The 18,532-nt window shown below is 40.8% G+C and overlaps 1 protein-coding gene across 1 annotated transcript; it reads right to left on the reverse strand.

The window, feature by feature from the left end:
- Positions 1-9,454: 9,454 nt before the first annotated feature.
- On the reverse strand, positions 9,455-10,156 carry LOC132063778 (uncharacterized). Its single transcript, XM_059456494.1, has one exon. The coding sequence runs from the start codon at positions 10,154-10,156 to the stop codon at positions 9,455-9,457; it is 702 nt and encodes a 233-aa protein (XP_059312477.1).
- Positions 10,157-18,532: the final 8,376 nt, after the last annotated feature.

Genomic DNA, 18,532 nt, shown 5'->3' on the forward strand with positions numbered 1-18,532 from the left:
ACATTTTGGTATATATTCGTCCGTTGCACATGTATTTGTTTGTTCGGGGGGTACGGCGGGGCCCTGTCCCGTCATATGATTCTGTTGTTCTGTTTAGAGGTACGTAGATGTACATGTGGGTTGTGCCTATTCTGTACAGGTGTGTTCGTATGTTATATGTTTTGGGCGATCCCATTCGCGTGGCGGCCTTATGTCGGCTTGCATTTGTATATATTTTGGGCCGTTGCACCATATGATAGCCTTCTTGCCGGCTTATGATATATATGTGTTTGTGTTTGAGACGAGTTTGAGATAACTTTGAGACGACGTACGATATTTGTATACGCATAAGCCATCTGTATGTGATTCGGATTTGATGAATGTGTTTGGGTGCCCAGCTCGGGCACTAGTCACGGCCTACGGGGTTGGGTCGTGACAAAAGTGGTATCAGAGTAGTTCGTCCTCGGAATGTCTATAGACCGTGTCTAGTAGAGTCTTGTTTATCGGTGTGTTGTGCACCACATCTATAAAACGGGAGGCTACAGGACATTTAGGATGTTATCTTTCCTTCCGATCCTAGATCGTGCGATAGAGCCGTGTTATCGGGATGACTCCTCCCAACGAATTGTTATGTTTTCGGTGATGCCTCCGAGAAGGCGGCGGCCCGATGGGCAAGTCTACAGCGAGTGGGGGAGACCGACGGGCCGGAGAGTTACCGGGGCCCGTGGCCGAGCACAGCCCGAGATTGTGCCCCAGAACGGCCGGTTCGGCCACACCACCGGTATTAGAGGGGCTTGGAGCAGCAGCGTGCGCAGGTTGGGGCGGCTCCACCCCCGGCTCCGAGGTTCTAGCACCCGAGCCTCGGTCCCTCGCCCGAGGGGCGGAGGATAGGGCCATGCGGGATGCGGTCGGTTATTGACCGAGGTTGATGGCGGGCCGGGTTCACGGCACGGGATCGGGAGGTGATCGTGCGGATAGATATGACGATCGAGGGCCCGTGATTTCCTGACTTGTGGTCCCCCAGAGCTTTTTCGAGTCAAAGCCGCGGAGGACCCTCGTGAGTTTGTTCGGGAGATGCAGCGTACGTTGCGGCTTATTAAGGCTTCCGAGACCGAGTTTGTTGAGTTAGCGTCATACCGATTGCATGATGTGGCGGGCGGGTACGAGTCTCGGAGGCCGTCCAGGGGAGAAGGTGCCCTCCGGCGGTATGGGGCGAGTTCACGAGAGGCCTTTTTTGGCCATTTTACGCACTCGTAGCCGCGGCGAGCCGTGTAGACGATTCTGCTCGGCTGAAGCGAGCGAGGAGGTCCGGGAAGTATAGTCCCCAAGAGTTGTTCGCCGGCCGGATACGCGTCCTTTCAGGCCGGAGGCGACGATGCCGGTATGTGATGTACGTACGGGGCCGGGACCGCACTTGGCCGACGTGGCGTGATGGCGGCCCAGCCCGGTATGGATATTGCCCGTGTACGAGCACTCGCCCGGTACGAGGACCGACGCGTAGTGGCGTCGGCCGGCGATTGTGGGACTATGACGGGGGTCGGCCAAGGGCCGGCATCCGCCGGGTGATACGGAAGTCTCGGGCGGCGGGCCCCTCGGTGGCGCCAGCGAGATATTCTCCCCGGCCCGAAGACGGAGCACACCCCCACAGTTGCCGGGCAGGAGATCAGATAGTGCTGGGTATTCAGGAGCAGGTCAGAGCTCGTGGCCTCGGGTTCACAAATGGATAGAGGTTCCAGCCAGTCGAGGCCACCGTTGCCTTGGTGTTCTCGTTGTGGTAGGCCTCATTTTTGGGGAATGTCGCCTCGGCAAATCGGTGCTTGTTTTTCTTGTGGCCGTCAAGGCCATATTATGAGGGAGTGTCCGTATAGGGGTGGTCCAGGTGGTGCAGCCCAGCCTACGGGGTCGATTGCTGGTTCATCTTCTTCGGTAGCTATGCGCCCTATGGGGCCGGTGTCTTGCCGGCACCGCATGGAAGCCGTGGTAGAGGTCACGGCGGAGTCCCCAGTTCTAGCGGTCCTTCAAACCGCATATATGCTTTGGCGAGCAGACAGGATCCGAAGGCGGCACCGAATGCGGATCCAGGTATATGAGCCCCTATTGTAATATTCTTATGCATGTGTAATTGTTGTATGAATATTGTTTAATAGCGGCAAGTAGAGATCCGAAAGCCGATAATCGGGTATTTATAAATAACGACGATCAAGGTATGTCCGTCGCCACAGGGAACTTGGGAATCTGAGACGGGAAGTAAGCATATCCATAGGTAAGAAGTTAATACCGAGGGTTGAAGAGGGCTAAAATAGTAAGTGTGTTATGAGAGCGTTCAGAAATCTGTTAGAACTTCAACTTACTCCAGATTGTGTGATGAAGGACATGTGATGAGGTGGACGCGATTATACTGGTGTTAAAGCATCGTATTTCATCAGAGTTCCGAGGTTAAGCGTCTTTGGGGTGAGAGCAAAATTCGGGATCGGTGACCCCCAGGAAGTGTTACGAAAATCTTATAAATTCCGATATAGAAGAATAAGAAACTAGAGTAGCCTAAGGGAAATTAGAGTAATCAGAGTGGGCGGAAACATTAAGAGGTCGCGTAGGCCGGAGCGGACTAGACTGGGGAAAAGAAAAAGGGTGCATCATAGCTCGAGGATTAGGGTGAGTTGGGATAGTGCTGGGAATATTTTGTAAGCAAGATAGGAGAAATTGTATTTATATAAGTATGCATATGATATCCTGTACATGACTATATTAGCAGATATATGTATTCCGACAACCAATGTGATGGTATGTGGAAGGCATTGATTGGACAAGGTAACGGAGTTCCGGTGAAAGGAAGAATAAACGGCCCAAATGTCACAAGGTAGGTTGATGTCGTTTCACCATAGGTTAAGCTGGGACACAATAATACTTGGAAAGAAAAGAAATTGAGTAGAAGGACGGCAAAGGGAAGAATGTCGAATAAAAGTGCCTAATTGAGATTGGGAAATGCGGACATAAGGCAAATATAATCAGGTAATAATATAAGCACACCCCTAAAGGGGGGAAGCGGATGCGAGAGATGCAAGTGCAAGATGGAGACAACCAACACTACAATATGTTTGATACGGATGCTCGGGCTACAGGTGAGATTCCTTGCCGAGGCAAGCTAATAAGGTTCAAAAGCCGAAAAAAGAGAAGGCCGTAACTAGGATGGGGTATACGTTATGCAAGTCGTATGGGGGTAGTTATGTTACCTATGAATTCTTATGAGCTAGGGATGAGCCTAAGTAAATGCCTAATGAGAAAAAGTTCAGATTCAGCGATAACAATAGGGTTACGAGATTTTGGATACATTAAGGAAAGATGTAGAGATTGCAACACAATGTGTGACCGGAAAGTTGAAAGACGAGATCTAAGCAAAGGAACAATAGAAGAGTTCGAATTAAAGATAAAGAGATGACTTGAGAAACTGACAATGAGATAAAGAAGGAAAGAAGGAATATGACTGGCAGATACGGCTGCATGCTATGGTAATAAAGGGAATTTCCCCCGAGATCCTTATACGACCTTATAAGACTAGTTGAACATTCGAGGACGAATGTTCTAAAGGGGGGAAGGATGTTATATCCCGTATTTTGTACATTGGGACAATCCGAGTTAACTATGATAAGTTAGGGTTAAGACCATTCCGGGATACGAAGTCGAGACTTTTGACCTTCGATTTTATTTTAGGGCATAAGTTGTTCATGAATTTGTTGGCATGGAACATTTGGAAAAATTTGGGATTAAAAGTGAAATATTAAAAAGTTGGCAATTATTGGAAAAATGGCCATGTTGGTCGTGTGACTTGGAGGTGGCCCCCACACATTTTGTGGCCAAATTTAATTGGTTCAACCCATGTGTGGGCCATGGACACTTGTATAATTCATGTGAGCATAAAAGATGACTAGTAAGTCATCTTTCTCATTTCCACACTTAGAAAAAAAAAAAAAAGAACTTGGAAGAACAACATCAAGGCCATTTGGCCAAGAACTCCAAATTTCAAGACCAAGATTTAGCCATCACAAAATTATTTCTTCCTAGCAAACCTACTAATTGAAGGGTCCTTGTTAACATGGAGTGGTTGTTTGGGTCAACAAACCGCTAGTTTGCATCCGTTGCTAACCCTAGCCAAGTTGGGAGTTAAGAGAAAGGTAAGGTTTAATCTTGTTTTTATGTGTTATGAATGATGTGTGCATGTTGTAGTAGATGAAAATGGATGAAATTCATGAAATATGGCATGTTGGAGTTGAGGCCGTGTGCATGGCCTGTAGCCGTGTGGATGTGTGTGTTGTGGTGAAGTGATGAATTAATTCTATGTAGCATGTTTGGTTGTTGTAGAGTGAAGAAATGGGTGAGAATCATCAATATGTGTGTGTGTAGTGGTGGCCGAAAATAGGCCATGTTGTATGACAAAGAATGAATTAATGTTACTTAGTGTTTTAGTTGTTATCGTTATGAATTCTATGTTGACGATAAGAGTTTAATGACTCAAGTTGATGTTGAAATGGTTATGGGCTGATTTGGAGGTTAATGTGCATTTAATGTAATTTCTATATTTATGAGAATGACATTGTTAGAGTGTGGATTGTTGGTGCAAATCATGATTCGGAAGTTAGGAATGTGTTATGGATGTTGTTCTCGGGTTTGGGACAGTTTTCGGGTGAATTGGTGCATTGTTGGGTTGTTTGAAATATTGTGTGAATTGTTTAAAAGGTCCTTGAATATTGTTGGTATGGGTTCGGGCTAGTATTTGAATGTATGAGCGTTGATGTTGGTTTGAATGTATGTAATTGAATATAATGAATGTTGTTGAATGATGTACAAGAGAGTCACAAATGTTATAATGCATTTTGAATTGATTATTGATGTTGCTAGTTTGGTTGTTGGTGTTGTTGTTGATGAATTTGGCCGAGTTGAATTCTCGGGGTTGTTGCATTTACAGGGGAAATGCTGCCCAAATTTTCGTAGAATTAAGTGCTAGTTTGGAAATGAACTCCTAAATGCCTATAGTTGACATTGGTATTTATTGATGTTATGTAGATCTTGGGGAATCCAAGACATAGGCTTGGTTTGGATTAGCGTTGAGAGCGGACGAGGTATGTGAAGCCTATTCTTTCTTTCTTTGGCATGTCCTAGTGGTAATTAGGCTATGACACGAGCCTCGAGGTGACTCTATTCTTAAAGTCCGAGCTTGTATATGATTCTTATTCACTTCTTGATAATCGTACTATTAATGTGGTCACACCGTGGTCCTTAAGTCCTTGGTATGATTGGATTTCAAAAGTTGCGTAAAGAGATTTTGTTATAAAAGATTCTGTAACTACGAACGTCCGTAACTTTTTCAGACGAAACCGGATTGCTTTGATATGTTTGCAAATGATTCTATAACATATGATGACTTTAGATTTCATGGGCGAGCCCGGATTGATTTAACGTATATCCGTGGTCCCCGAGATTTTCGTTTGTAAAGTCTTAATGACTTGTTTTGAACGAACTTAGCATGATTTCCGTTTTGACTCTCGAGTGTCGACTACTTGCTTATCCATTGAATCAGTAATGTCATAATGATGTATGTGCACACGATCCTGATATGTACTTACGATTTTCTAAAAGTTCTATTTGATATCTTCTCGAGTGACGTTCGGGGAAACTTGATCAACTATTATCTTGGCTTTAAAAAGAGAGTTTGTTTTGATCACTCTATTGAGTCTGTGATGATGTTTTATGTGCATATGGTTTCGCATTACTCTGCTCGTGCGAGCTGTTATTATTCCTATTCACCGAGTCCCGGGTCGGGTATGTATTCGTGCACAGATTCACTGCATTGTTCACCGAGTCCCTCACTAGAGGGCCGGGTACGGTATATATATGATGATATGATGATATGGGGATGGCGGCCAGGATGGCATATGATGATTCTATTCACCGAGTCCCGATATATGTATATATGCCGGGTACGCTATTCACCGAGTCCCTCACTGTAGGGCCGGTACGGTATATATGTATATATATGACATGATGACACGCATACATGATGATTATATGACCTTATCCACCGAGTCCTCATCATTGGAGGGCCGGGTACGATGTACGTATATTATGATTCGATGATATGATATGGACACGCATGATATATGATTTAAAGGCAAGTCTTTTGATTTTTCTGATTACTATACTTGTTTCTGTAAATTCCAGTCCGGTTACGATTATGTCTATTGTATTCTATGCTTTACATGCTCGACATATTCCGCACCGACCCCTTTCGGGGGCCGCGTTTCATGCCCGCAGTACAGACGTACGCTTCGGTGATCCGCGCGCTCCAGGACACCTATTCTGCTGTTTGGAGTGCTCCCTTTATTCCGGATCCCATATTTTGGTATATATTCGTCTGTTGCACATGTATTTGTTTGTTCAGGGGTACGGCGGGGCCCTGTCCCGTCATATGATTCTGTTGTTCTGTTTAGAGGTCTGTAGACGTACATGTGGGTTGTGCCTATTCTGTACAGGTGTGTTCGTATGTTATATGTTCTGGGCGATCCCATTCGCCGTGGCAGCCTTGTCGGCTTGCATTTGTATATATTTTGGGCCGTTGCGCCATATGATAGCCTTGCCGGCTTATGATATGTATGTGTTTGTGTTTGAGACAGTTTGAGATAACCTGAGACAGCGTCTGATATTTGTATACGCATAAGCCATCTGTATGTGATTCGAATTTGATGAATGTGTTTAGGTGCCCAGCTCGGGCACTAGTCAAAGCCTACAGGGTTGGGTCGTGACACCCTGAACCCTGATTACGTTAACTTGAAATCGACTGCAATAGCGACTGCAAATCTTGATGTTGGAATCACATTCGTATTTCAACGATTCCGGACATCAACCTCGGAATTATGCTAACTATTTTTGGCCATATATATGGAAGCCGACTCAGCCCCTTCGGCATGTAGTCGTTTAATCCATATCTTCATTTTGAGGAATGAAGCTTACCTTGGTGGTAAGACTTACATTTTCCTTTTTGGACTCCGAGGAAGAATACCCGCCCGTCGACAGGGTTCACATCTTCCAAAAGGACTATAGACTCGATTGTGAATACGGTATTTCGATACCGATATCAATGCGTCATTTTAAATTTTTAAATTTTTGGACGTCCACTCAGCCAATGTATCAAGGCAAGCCATGCGACATCTAGGCTGGGGTCTTAATACCTTGACAAAATGCCATTTAGTGGAGACCCAGCTTTTGGTACCGTGATTATATCTTTCAATAATCTTCAAAGTTTTTCTTTTTGTAAAAAATCTTCGTGCACTGCAAAATGAACAAACTTATCAGCGCAAAGCAAACTTTACTTGCGGAGGGCTTCATTACCCTTTCGTACACTCTTTTGCGCCGCTATTCCTTGACGCTTCTTCTTCACTTGGCTTGTTTCCATTACCCTGTTTTAAACATTCTAGCAAACGAGTTAGTGTAAAACATTAATGCTTGCTTGTTCCTGCATCCACAGAAAAATTTGTCAGCTTCCTATATGGTCGACGTCTTTTCCTGCGTATGGACTTCTTCCGGTCATATCTCGGCAGGAAAGGATGCTCATTTTCCTTAAAATCTTTTATTTTTCTAGCAGAGCTGAAAAGTTTTTTGGCGATGATTTTGGAAAATATATGCATATTTTGGTACATTATATACGTTTTGAAAATAATATTTTACATACGCCCTTTTAATGTCATGACATTGGTTACTCAAACAAGGTCTTCCGTCTCTTTCCTCCTTTTTTATCTTGACTTGTGAAATTTTTGAATCCCTTTCGAAAAATTTTCCCCAGTTACATCTTTATACTAATTTTGAATTTCGCCATGTCGAAGGAATTTTTGAGATCCTCTCAAAAATTTTGCCCCAGTGTACAAGTTTTAATCAGTTCATTCCTTTGGACTGATATGCTTAAAGAATTTTTGAGGTCCTCTCGAAAATTCTGCCCTAGTTTCCTTATGGGGTTACTTTCATCTTTCTCTTGCTAAAATATTTCTAAGGTTTCCTAAGGTTTGTTGGGAATTTTGTTTGGAATGACCGAGCTCGGGAGAGCGCCTACGTATCCCGTTTCGGGAATCAGGTCGAAACGTAATTAGTGGTAAACATATTGGATTTTTTTTTGTGAGACCGAACTCAAAAGAGCGCCTACGTATCCCAAATGGGAATCAGGTAATAACGTAGTTCAAAATACATAATTTTGGGATTTTTTGGTTAAAGTGCCCGAGCTTGGAAAAGTATAGGGAATCAGGTCCATGCATAGTTCGTACATGATTTTGGATTTGGTTTTTTCTAAAAATATGCCAAATTACAAGCAAAGGAAATGCAATTAAAGTAACATAAATTGTACAAACGCTGAATCTTCGTAGTCGTCTTCTTCTTCACACATAATATCTCTTGATGGCATCCAAATTCATTGCTCTTGGCTACTCTTGACCATCCATCTCAGCAAGCACCACGGCTCCTCCTGATAGTACTCTTCGCACTATATAGGGCCCTTGCCAGTTTGGCGCAAACTTTTCTTTGTATTCTTCTTGGTTTGGGAATATTCGTTTGAGCACTAATTGCCCAATTTGAAACACCCCGGTTCTTACATGCTTGTTGAAAGCTCGCGCCATTCTTTGTTGGTACAATGGACCATGACAAACAGCAATCATTCGCTTTTCATCTATCAAAGCAAGTTGCTCATACCTCTTGCGTATCCATTCTACATCGTCCAACTCAGCTTCTTGTATTATTCGAAGTGAAGGGATTTCTACTTCGGCTGGTATTACTGCTTCAGTGACATACACCAACAGGTATGGAGTGGCCCCAGTTGAAGTTCTGGCAGTAGTGTAGTATCTCAGTAATGCATATGGAAATTGTTCATTTCAAACTTTGTAGTTATCGATTATCTTTTTGAGGATCTTCTTGATGTTTTTGTTAGCGGCTTCCACAGCCCTATTCATTTGTGGCCGGTATGCGGTTGAATTTCCGTGAGTGATTCAGAACTGTGTACACATATCTTTCATCAAGTGGATATTCAGATTAGCCCCATTGTCTGTTATGATTGATTCAGGGATACCAAATAGGCATATGATGTTATTGCGCACAAAGTCTGTGACCACTTTCTTTGTTACCGATGAATAAGATGCTGCTTCCACCCACTTGGTGAAGTAGTCTATGGCGATCAAAATAAAGCGGTGTTTGTTTGACGCATCTGGCTCAATTGGCCCTATGGCGTCCATGCCCCAAGCGTCGAATGGCCAAGGTGACGTCATAGCATTAAGTTCTGTCAGAGGGACCTTTATCAAGTCTCCGTGAATCTGACACTTGTGGCATTTCTGGATGAATTTGCTACAGTCATTGTCCATGGTCATTCACTAATAACCTATTCTCAAGATTTTCTTAGCTAGCACGAACCCATTCATGTGAGGCCAGGTTCCGGCATGTACTTCTTCAATCAATCTTGTGGCTTAACAAAGTCAACACATCTAAGCAATCCCAAATCCGAAGCTCTTTTGTACAGGACGTTCTTGTTGAGGAAGAAACCATTCGCTAGCTTCCTGATAGTTCTCTTTTGATTTAAGGTGATGCCTTCAGGATATTCTCCTTTCTCCAAGAACATTTTAATGTCAACGTACCAAGGGTTTCCATCAGTCTCTGCCTCTACAAAAGCACATTGGGTTGGTTGATCTCTGATCTCAATTTTGACAAGATCAATGTATCTACTGTCGGGATGCTGAATCATGGATGCTATTGTTGCTAATGCATCAGCAAACTCATTCTGGGTTCTTAGGATCTGTTTGAACTTGACTTCTTGGAACCGATCTGCCAATCTTTGCACAAGTCCAACATACGGTATGATCTTTTCATTTTTGGTGGCCCACTCTCCTCGAACCTGATAGATTAGCAAATCCGAGTCGCCGATTACCTGAAGTTCTTTTACATCCATGTCGAGGGCTAAACGTAGACCCAAGATACATGCTTCATATTCAGCCCAATTGTTGGTGCAACTGAAGCTCAACTTGGCTGCCACCAGATAATATTGGCCCGAATCTAAAACCAAGATGGCTCCGATTCCTGATCCTTTAAAGTTGACCGCTCCATCAAAGTATACTTTCCATCCTGACTCATCATCACTTTCTTCGCCTTCAATTGTCATTATTTTTTCATCCGGGAAGTAAGTCCACAAGGGTACGGGATTGTCATCTACTGGACTTACCGTCAGTAAATCTGCCTATGCTTTCCCTTTAACTGCTTTCTGCGCAACTTATTGAATGTCGAACTCACTTAATAGTATTTGCCATTTGGCCAACTTCCCTATGGGCATAGGCTGGCAAAAGATCTACCTTAGTGGATCCCTAAGGACCAGTTTGCATTTAACCATTCTAGTGTCCCTCAAACAAGCATGCCAAACCATTTTCCAAACTTTCAGATGTTTAGCACCATAAAAGGATGAAAACACATTCTAACATCCATAATACCAAATAAACAGAAGTTTAGCACCTTTTAAGTTCAAATATACATGAATAAGGGTATTAGCATAATATTTTGATCTTTCAAAGTTATTTTCTCCATTGTGAGTAGTCCTAGGAGATCATGGAAGTTAACACACAAGGCAGATTCAAAAAAAAAAGAAACAGAGGTATACATGAACAAGTTATTTTTTAAATGGGAATAAAGCCTTAACTTCAATCTTTTGAAGCTAGTTTTATTTGATGATCACTTAACCATCTTAGAGATGCTCCTATCACTTTCAAGTTACCATTTTGACTAGGACTTAACTAATGATTAATGCACACAAGAAACAGGCTTACTTTAGAGCTTTAAGCAGTTTTAGACAATAAGCATACGACAGTCACCCACAAAAAATAACTAGGTAATCCATACTCTATTAAGAACCATCCAACAACTAGAAAGCAAACTAGGCAACCATGACAGGACCAAAAGATATTCAGGAAACACATAAAATAGCAACTGAACTTCCAGCCTTTTAAGACTAACATGTGAGGCAATAAACAAGGTCCAAAGTGAACACATAACTCATTTTTAGCTTAGTAAACCTTAATATTCAATAGTTATTTGTTAAAGAATCTTTCTTTTCCCTTTTTAAACTTCATTACACCCATATTACATCATGGCAGCCTTAAACTTTCAATGAAACAGTAACTAAACAAGACTTGTACCAAAAGGTTCAAAATCACACACAAATAAATACAAACACTAATTTTTTAAATGGAATTCTTAAGATCACTTTAGAATCACATATAGGCAGACAACAGCAAACAAATTGAAACAATAAATATGGAAAAAGCTAGAGTAGGATAGTACCTTTCTATGGGTCAACCAAAAGATCAAAGCAATAGGGATCAGATCACAACTTCAACACCAACACTAAAGCCCTTAGAAATTAACCTTTTCTTTGCAAATTTTTCTTTTACTAGTATATCTAGAGTTGTCTAAATAAGATATATATTTTGTAGTGCTCTTGTATAGCTAGTAGTGATATAATATAGTATATAGGCTATGTATATGGGTGGTATATTTATTGAATATATTTGATGATAAAAGAGATTTTTTTTTACTTCGGATTTTCTCAAACAAGACTCCCAAAAAAAAGAAGAAGACCCTTTCTCCTGGTCACTTCTCTCTATTTATAGGAATAGAAATAGCTCTAAGGAAAAAAATGGAAAGGAAAGCCCACTCACCACTGAATTTCCCCCAATTTGAAACCCTCATTCAAAATTCAAAAAATCCAGTAAAATTCCAACAACATTACAGCTAATTTTCGTACTAATTCGTCCCTCAACCAACCAGAATTTTACATATCACACAAAATAATGAACTTATATCCTAAAATCAAAAAAAAAAAATCTAACAAATCAGCAAAATACTAGGATAGTACACCTAGTCATTAATAAGACAAAAACCAGTACATTCAACACCTAAAATAGGATAGAAACCCCTAAAGTAGTACCCAATCTGAGGGAATTTCTAGGAAATTTCCCTAGATTCCCTCATTCAAGTGTGCATGGTACACAAGCTAGCTAAAGGCTCATGGCCTCACCCATGGCAGCCATGCACAAGAGGAAATCTAAGTAACATCCTAAAGAAAAACCCAAATCGCGACTGGTAATTAAAATTATACGAAATTGAACCTGGAAAACGTAAGAGTTCATGACTGGGCATGAAAGCCTTCACAAATTTGGCCAAAAATGGCCGTGAAATGTCGTGGTATCGCTGCCATGGCAGAACCCTACAGTCTTGCAAATCGCCTAGTGGAAGAGAAAGGAAGTAGGGGTGGCCAATGAAAAGTAGGAGGTGGAATGTTTATTTTAACAAACTTCCACCCCTATTTTTTTTTATAAGTTCCCCCTCCACCCCCCCCCCCCCTAATAACCCCTAGTTTTAAAAGGGTTAAATTTTACCCCTCCTCCATTTTAAGTTAAAATAAAACTAAGTATTAACATATGTGTATAAAAATAGTTATTTAGGCAGATAAAAATTTAAAACTTGCAAATTTAAAATATTAGCTTCAAAACAAACCTAATATTGATATAGTTCTGGAGAATATTTAAGCATGTGAAAAGTGCGGTCAGAAATAAACCATAATTCGTATGTCGTCTTAATTAACAATTTTCCCGAGTTAGACGGGGCAGGATACGCATTTTCTTTTTTAATTATATTTATGAAGGTAAATAACTCGTAATTTTCTTACAATTATCAACTTTTACAGAATAATAATTAAACGTCAATTTTTGCAATTTTCTCATGATTTTTAAATTTTTAAATTTTTAAAGGCATCCTTACTCCGTCTTGGACTTAGGAAATTTGGAAAATTAAAATACGCGCTTTATGAGGTGAAAATTAGGTGTCAACACCAATCACTCCCATTCTTCAATTGATTTTACCGCACTACCAGTGGAGTTTTTGGATATGCTTTTCCATTTGTTAACCGCCATCTTCTTCCATCCATCTATTATTGCAATTAGCCGAACTCCGGCAATCTTTGTTGCTTTTATATTTCAATATGAGCAATATGCTCCCCCTCAAGGTAATTCTAAGTAATGTATAACTCAAATGATACAAAGTCTTCCCAAAACATGACTAAAATTCCAATTTCCCCAACGGACTTACTTCCACCGATTCATGTGACTCCAAAACCTTAAGGGACACAATTAACGTTATCAAATACCCTTCTTAACCTTATAAGGGCTTCATGTCCACTGTAGTCTTGCGTTAGTTCACTCATAATGCAAATGACACGAAATTCCAAGGTGTAACAACTTTCCACTCCCAAACATCCATATAACAACTTTCCACTCCCCAACATCCATATACTCATAAACAACGCACGAGCTACAGTCGTTCATAGATTGTTTCGCGTGTTATCACCAAACCCTTAGGACAAAGAGGATCTGAAAAAGACAGCCTTCATCACTCCATGGGGAGTGTATCATTAGAGGGTGATGTCGTTCGGTCTAAAAAATGCCGGCACGACTTACATGTGTAACAACCCGTTCGGCCGTTATTGCATTTTGACCAATTTTCCCTGATGACCCATTCTCGAGCCTTATTAGTATCATTTTTACCAGCGGGGATAGGTGGCACAGTTCCCTAGGAACTGGAGAGAGTTTTGATGTGACTTTTGGAAAATTTGGCTTTTAAGTGAATCATTTGACTCATAGTTGACTTTTAGGTAAACGGATCTTTTTTGAATATCCATCAATTTTAAGAGGTCCGGATAGTAGTTTAGAACTTGTGTGAATATTTGGGTTGATTCCCAATGCACTCGGGTGCATTTTGGGACATGGATTGAAAAGTTAGTTTCAAGGTATCGGGGGTTGTCTTGGTCAACAAGACCTTCGATGGGAATTCCAATGCCACGAATGCGTTGGTAGAGAGTTTTTATGTATATCTACATTTTTGGTTTGTGTCCGGAAGGTTTCGGATGTTGATTCCAAGTTTGGAAGATACTAGAAATTTCTAGTGTGGGGTGACCGCTATAGTGGTGGGGTAACCACTATAGCGGTGGTTTGAGGACTATAGCAGCTGACGGACCAGATTTTTTTATTTAAAGGTCCTAAGTCTTTCATTCATTACCCACTCTGAAAATAGAGCTTTCGGGAGCATTTCTTAGGGCGAATCATTGTGGTAAGTCCTTCCATCTGTATTACCATTCCATATTCCATTTACCATCACAGGAAATCTATAAAATATGCTAGTTTCATTAAGAACTTTAGGATTAAAAGAGGGTTTTCGTGAGTTCTTTGTTCTAGGCTATAAAACCTAGAATTATTGATTGGGTTAGCTTCATTAAGCAAGGATTTGATGATTATAATATATTTTTGTATGATTCCTTCCTAATTAGTGGTTAATTTATGGAATTGAAAGTTAGGGTTCATACCCAAATTTGGGATTTTTTGTAGAATCCGAATTTAAGTGATTTGTTAGTTCTTCTAGCTTAAAATTGATGGGAATTGATCACCTAGAACATTAATTTCATGTTGAGACCTATAGATTCCTTATTTTATCTTTCTAGTTCATAAAACCTATTACATAGGTTGGGATTTGGGTCTTGAATAGAAGTAAGGTTTGAATGATGTTTCTTCTTGTCTGAATGATGTTTCTTCTCGTTTCTAATTTAATGATTCGGATATATTTAGACTTTTATTGTCTCGAGGCTCAAAAGAAGAGAAAGACTAAGGTTTGATTGTTGGAGGCTTTGTTGTTCGGCTCTCCAGGTAGATTACGGTTTACCCTATGGTGAGACTTTGATTAGCGATACATATATTTAGAAAATATTGTTGGAATACATGTAAACCTTCGGGAATGAAGTTGGGTTGGATATTGCCTTAGGTTGGCCTTGTTATATGATTTGGGGCTAGCCACCCCGTTGTGTTGTGACTTATCTTGTTCTATTTGTTGTTGGATCGTTGCCACGTGGAGATAATAGATATTGGTGACTAGTGGTATATCTTGATGATGATATTATAGCACCATACTTATTGTTGTTTTGAGACGAGGATTGTGATTCTATTGTGGTTTGTTGTGTAGCCTTTTTATTGATATTGTTGGTGTGCCCATGTGTGGTACTGTTGATATTAATTTGATTATTGACATTAAACTCATACATTGCACGCATTCTCATCCTTCATGATATACTATTGATACATTGATGATATATAAGAAAACATTGTTATGATCTGGGCTCAGTTGGATAAAAGTGATGTGAGGATCGATGTCTGATGTTTATCCCAGAATCGAGGTATGAGAGCTGGTAGCGATTGCTGAGGTCTTTACCGGAATCGTGAGGGTACATGGACTTTGCGGTTCCCTTATGTGTTGTGCTACCGAGATGTGATGTTCTATCATCAGAGTACATGTGTACGGTGCAGATGCATTGCATTCACACTTCATACATTATTGCATTGCATTGTATCATTTGACTTCCTGTGATATTCTTGTGATTTATTATGATACTATTGTGATATACGAATTCGGTGTTGATATACTGAGACGTGGCGCATTTGGGCTTAGACCTGTGGTGGGTATTATGATATAAGGATTCAACAATGATATATTGAGACTTGGGACAGTTGGGTTTAGATGCTATAACATAGGTGATGACTTGAACTTCGTTATTGGCTCGCATTGACAGGTACCTTGTTGATTTACCTGCTTATCTTATTTTATTATCATAGTATATGTTAGCTAATCCTAGTCGGCCTATGATACCTACCAGCACGTGTTATTTGTACTGACCTACACTTGCTGCATTCTTTTATGGATGTAGAGTACTTGCTAGGTTTCGCCTCACCTCCTCGTGGTTAATTTCTGAGTTGCTGTTGAATCTATTTAGGGTGAGCATGATGACGTTCACTGCTTGAAGAATTTTCTTACTGTTTGTCTTATTTCTAGTCTGAGACATCATTTGAGACTTCTTATTGTACTATTCAGACTTGCAGTATTTAGTAGAGCTCTTGAATGACCGGACCAGATGCTTGGGTTGGATTCTCATTTACTTTCGCATTTATTATATATTCATACGTCAGACTTACGTTATTCTATCCTCTTTCGCTTTATTTATGTTTTATAATTATTGGGGTAAGGGTTCGCTTACTGAGGTGAAAAAGGTGGGTGCCGGCACGACATAGTGAAAATGAGTTGTGACAAGTTGGTATCAGAGCATTAGGTTACCTAGTCTATAATACAAGAGTGTGTTTAGTAGAGTCTTGTAGATCGGTACGATGAGCTCCGTATCTATCTGCGAGAGACTATAAGACATTTAGGCAACTTTCAATTCCTTCACTCTCTCGTGAGACTTCATTCAAATTGATATCTAGCCGATTCCAATTAGTATCTGGACTTTCTTATCTTAATCACCCACGGAGGGTGGAAACTTGTCCTTAAATTCTTATATGAATGATTGATCTATGATGTGTTGTGGCACGGTACAGGAGGTATTTTTATGATTCGGGCATGTGCTCAAATTCAGTCTCTAGTTATGGCCAAGGTTTCTATTGTGTGGAGTCGCGATTAGACTTATTTATTATAGGAGTTCGTGAGAAATGAGAAAGATAGTTCAGAGGGTACATAGTCTCTATGTTTCAGCGTTGGGTCGCTCGGAGTTGACAAAGTGCATTGATGGCTTAACAGTAGTGGGTTTCTTGAGAATATGATCGGTTTGGGAAAACTTCACCTTCGTCAAGGCTTTATAATGGCACGTATGACACTGGTGTACCAATGACGGGTCAATGATTCTGCAGAGGTAGAGTATTAGACGTTAGTATGTGAGGATAGGTGTATGTTCACAAACGTCTTTTGATCGTATGTAATAAAAAAGGAAGTTGATTAATAAGGACATGAAGGAAGACTTTGTGGTGAGCGTGTAGCGAAGTGATACCTCATAGAATATCTTGGACATGAGTACTTTTCGTGAAAGTGGAAAGGGAAAAATTGGTATCTAACACGGTTGTCAGGATAAGGTTGCGACTGGTGCTATAGGTCATTCTTGTTATGGGATCGTTCGTGTTAAAGGATTACTCTGTTATAGAGAGAATTTTATGGGCACATAAATCGATCGGTAAATTTGACTGAGTTGTGGGTTTCTGAGGAGCCAGTAATCGACTGATAGAAATGACTTCAATTATGGGCGTATGCGATGAGTTAATGACTTGGAAAGTTATTGGTTGCTACACTTCAATTTAAGGAGAAGTATTAATATTTTTTGTGGTTCGTTCGGCTCAGAGCGATGATTGGTTTAGAGGATTGAGTGGATTTGAGTGTTTGTTGGCTGATAGTGATTTGAAATGAAATATGAGAACTGAAGGATTATAATAAGGCATCTTGCTATCATGTTCAGAGGATTAAGGTTCGTAAGACTTGAGAAGAGGTAATATGGTTACCTGAGTCGCGGGGACATTATATCATGACGTACAATAAGGGGCGCGACCGATAAGCTTGATTGGTGTCTTCGAGGTTAAGGGCAGAAAGGAAATCGTTAAAACAAGATTTAGTGATGTGAGAGCTTAGTTGGAATTGTACAAGTGTAGGGTGGGCTTGAGAGTTGGATGAGTTGGTATGTTCGGCTATGTCATAAACTAATAGAGGTCCGTGGGGGACTGAGGTTGGGAATCTTGTGTGCATTGTGTAAAATTGACTAGATCCTCACTTTACTAGTGGTGTTAATACTCGGCTTATATGATTGAATACAAAGGGATTGGCGTGCGAGTGGTTAGAGGTGTTCAGATTTGATAATTGAGGTAAGAGGTGATTCTTCGAGGACTAGTAAAGTTAACAATTTGAGTAAGGGATTAGTAAACCTGGGTACTTGAAATAGTAGATCAATGGTGGGTTAACTAATTTAATTTCAGCATACATTTTGGAAATTGAGCAAGGCAATTCGGGCAAGGACGATTTGGTGGGATACATGAGGATATTAGTAAGATTAGCGATATGATACGCCAGACTTGGGATTATGCGATACGCTGGATTTTAAGAGTTTTTGGTTTAGAGTCGAGTGAGTTAAGGGAAAACTATAATGTTTAGAGTGTGTGGCCTACTATTATCTCCCGGTGTGATTCAGCTAATGTACGAGACTTATTATTACGCGATAGACTACTGAGTGGGTTCGAGTAATAGTTAGACGATGTCGGTATATGCAAACTAATAGAAATTGAAGAATTAAAAAGTCGAGGAAAGGTGTAGTTGCTTGAGATTCGATAAGTAAAAGGTACATCTCGGGGATTTCTTGGGTCAGTATGGATTGTGGTGTTGTCTTCTTGCATATTTTAGATGGGGTGTGTTTGTTAAGTAGTTTAAAGAAGGAAGTCTACATAAATGGACTAAGTGATACAACGGAGTTCCGTGTGGTTTCGTGATCAGCGGCTAGTGAGAATGCAAATTTCATGTAACCGACATGTTAAGGCTTATGGAAACGGCTTGTGTGGTGCCCCATTGGGTAGTTCGTAATACTTCACAGTGGATGAGTTAGTGTGGGTTTTAGAGGAAGGATTTGTGGAAGTTCTGATTATGT

Source organism: Lycium ferocissimum, chromosome 1 (genome assembly GCF_029784015.1).
Source record: "Lycium ferocissimum isolate CSIRO_LF1 chromosome 1, AGI_CSIRO_Lferr_CH_V1, whole genome shotgun sequence".
Lineage (NCBI taxonomy): Eukaryota > Viridiplantae > Streptophyta > Magnoliopsida > Solanales > Solanaceae > Lycium > Lycium ferocissimum.

Excerpts from the sequence above, each read along its gene's own strand:
- LOC132063778 (XM_059456494.1), bottom strand. The coding sequence starts at position 10,156 with ATGACAATTGAAGGCGAAGAAAGTGATGATGAGTCAGGATGGAAAGTA.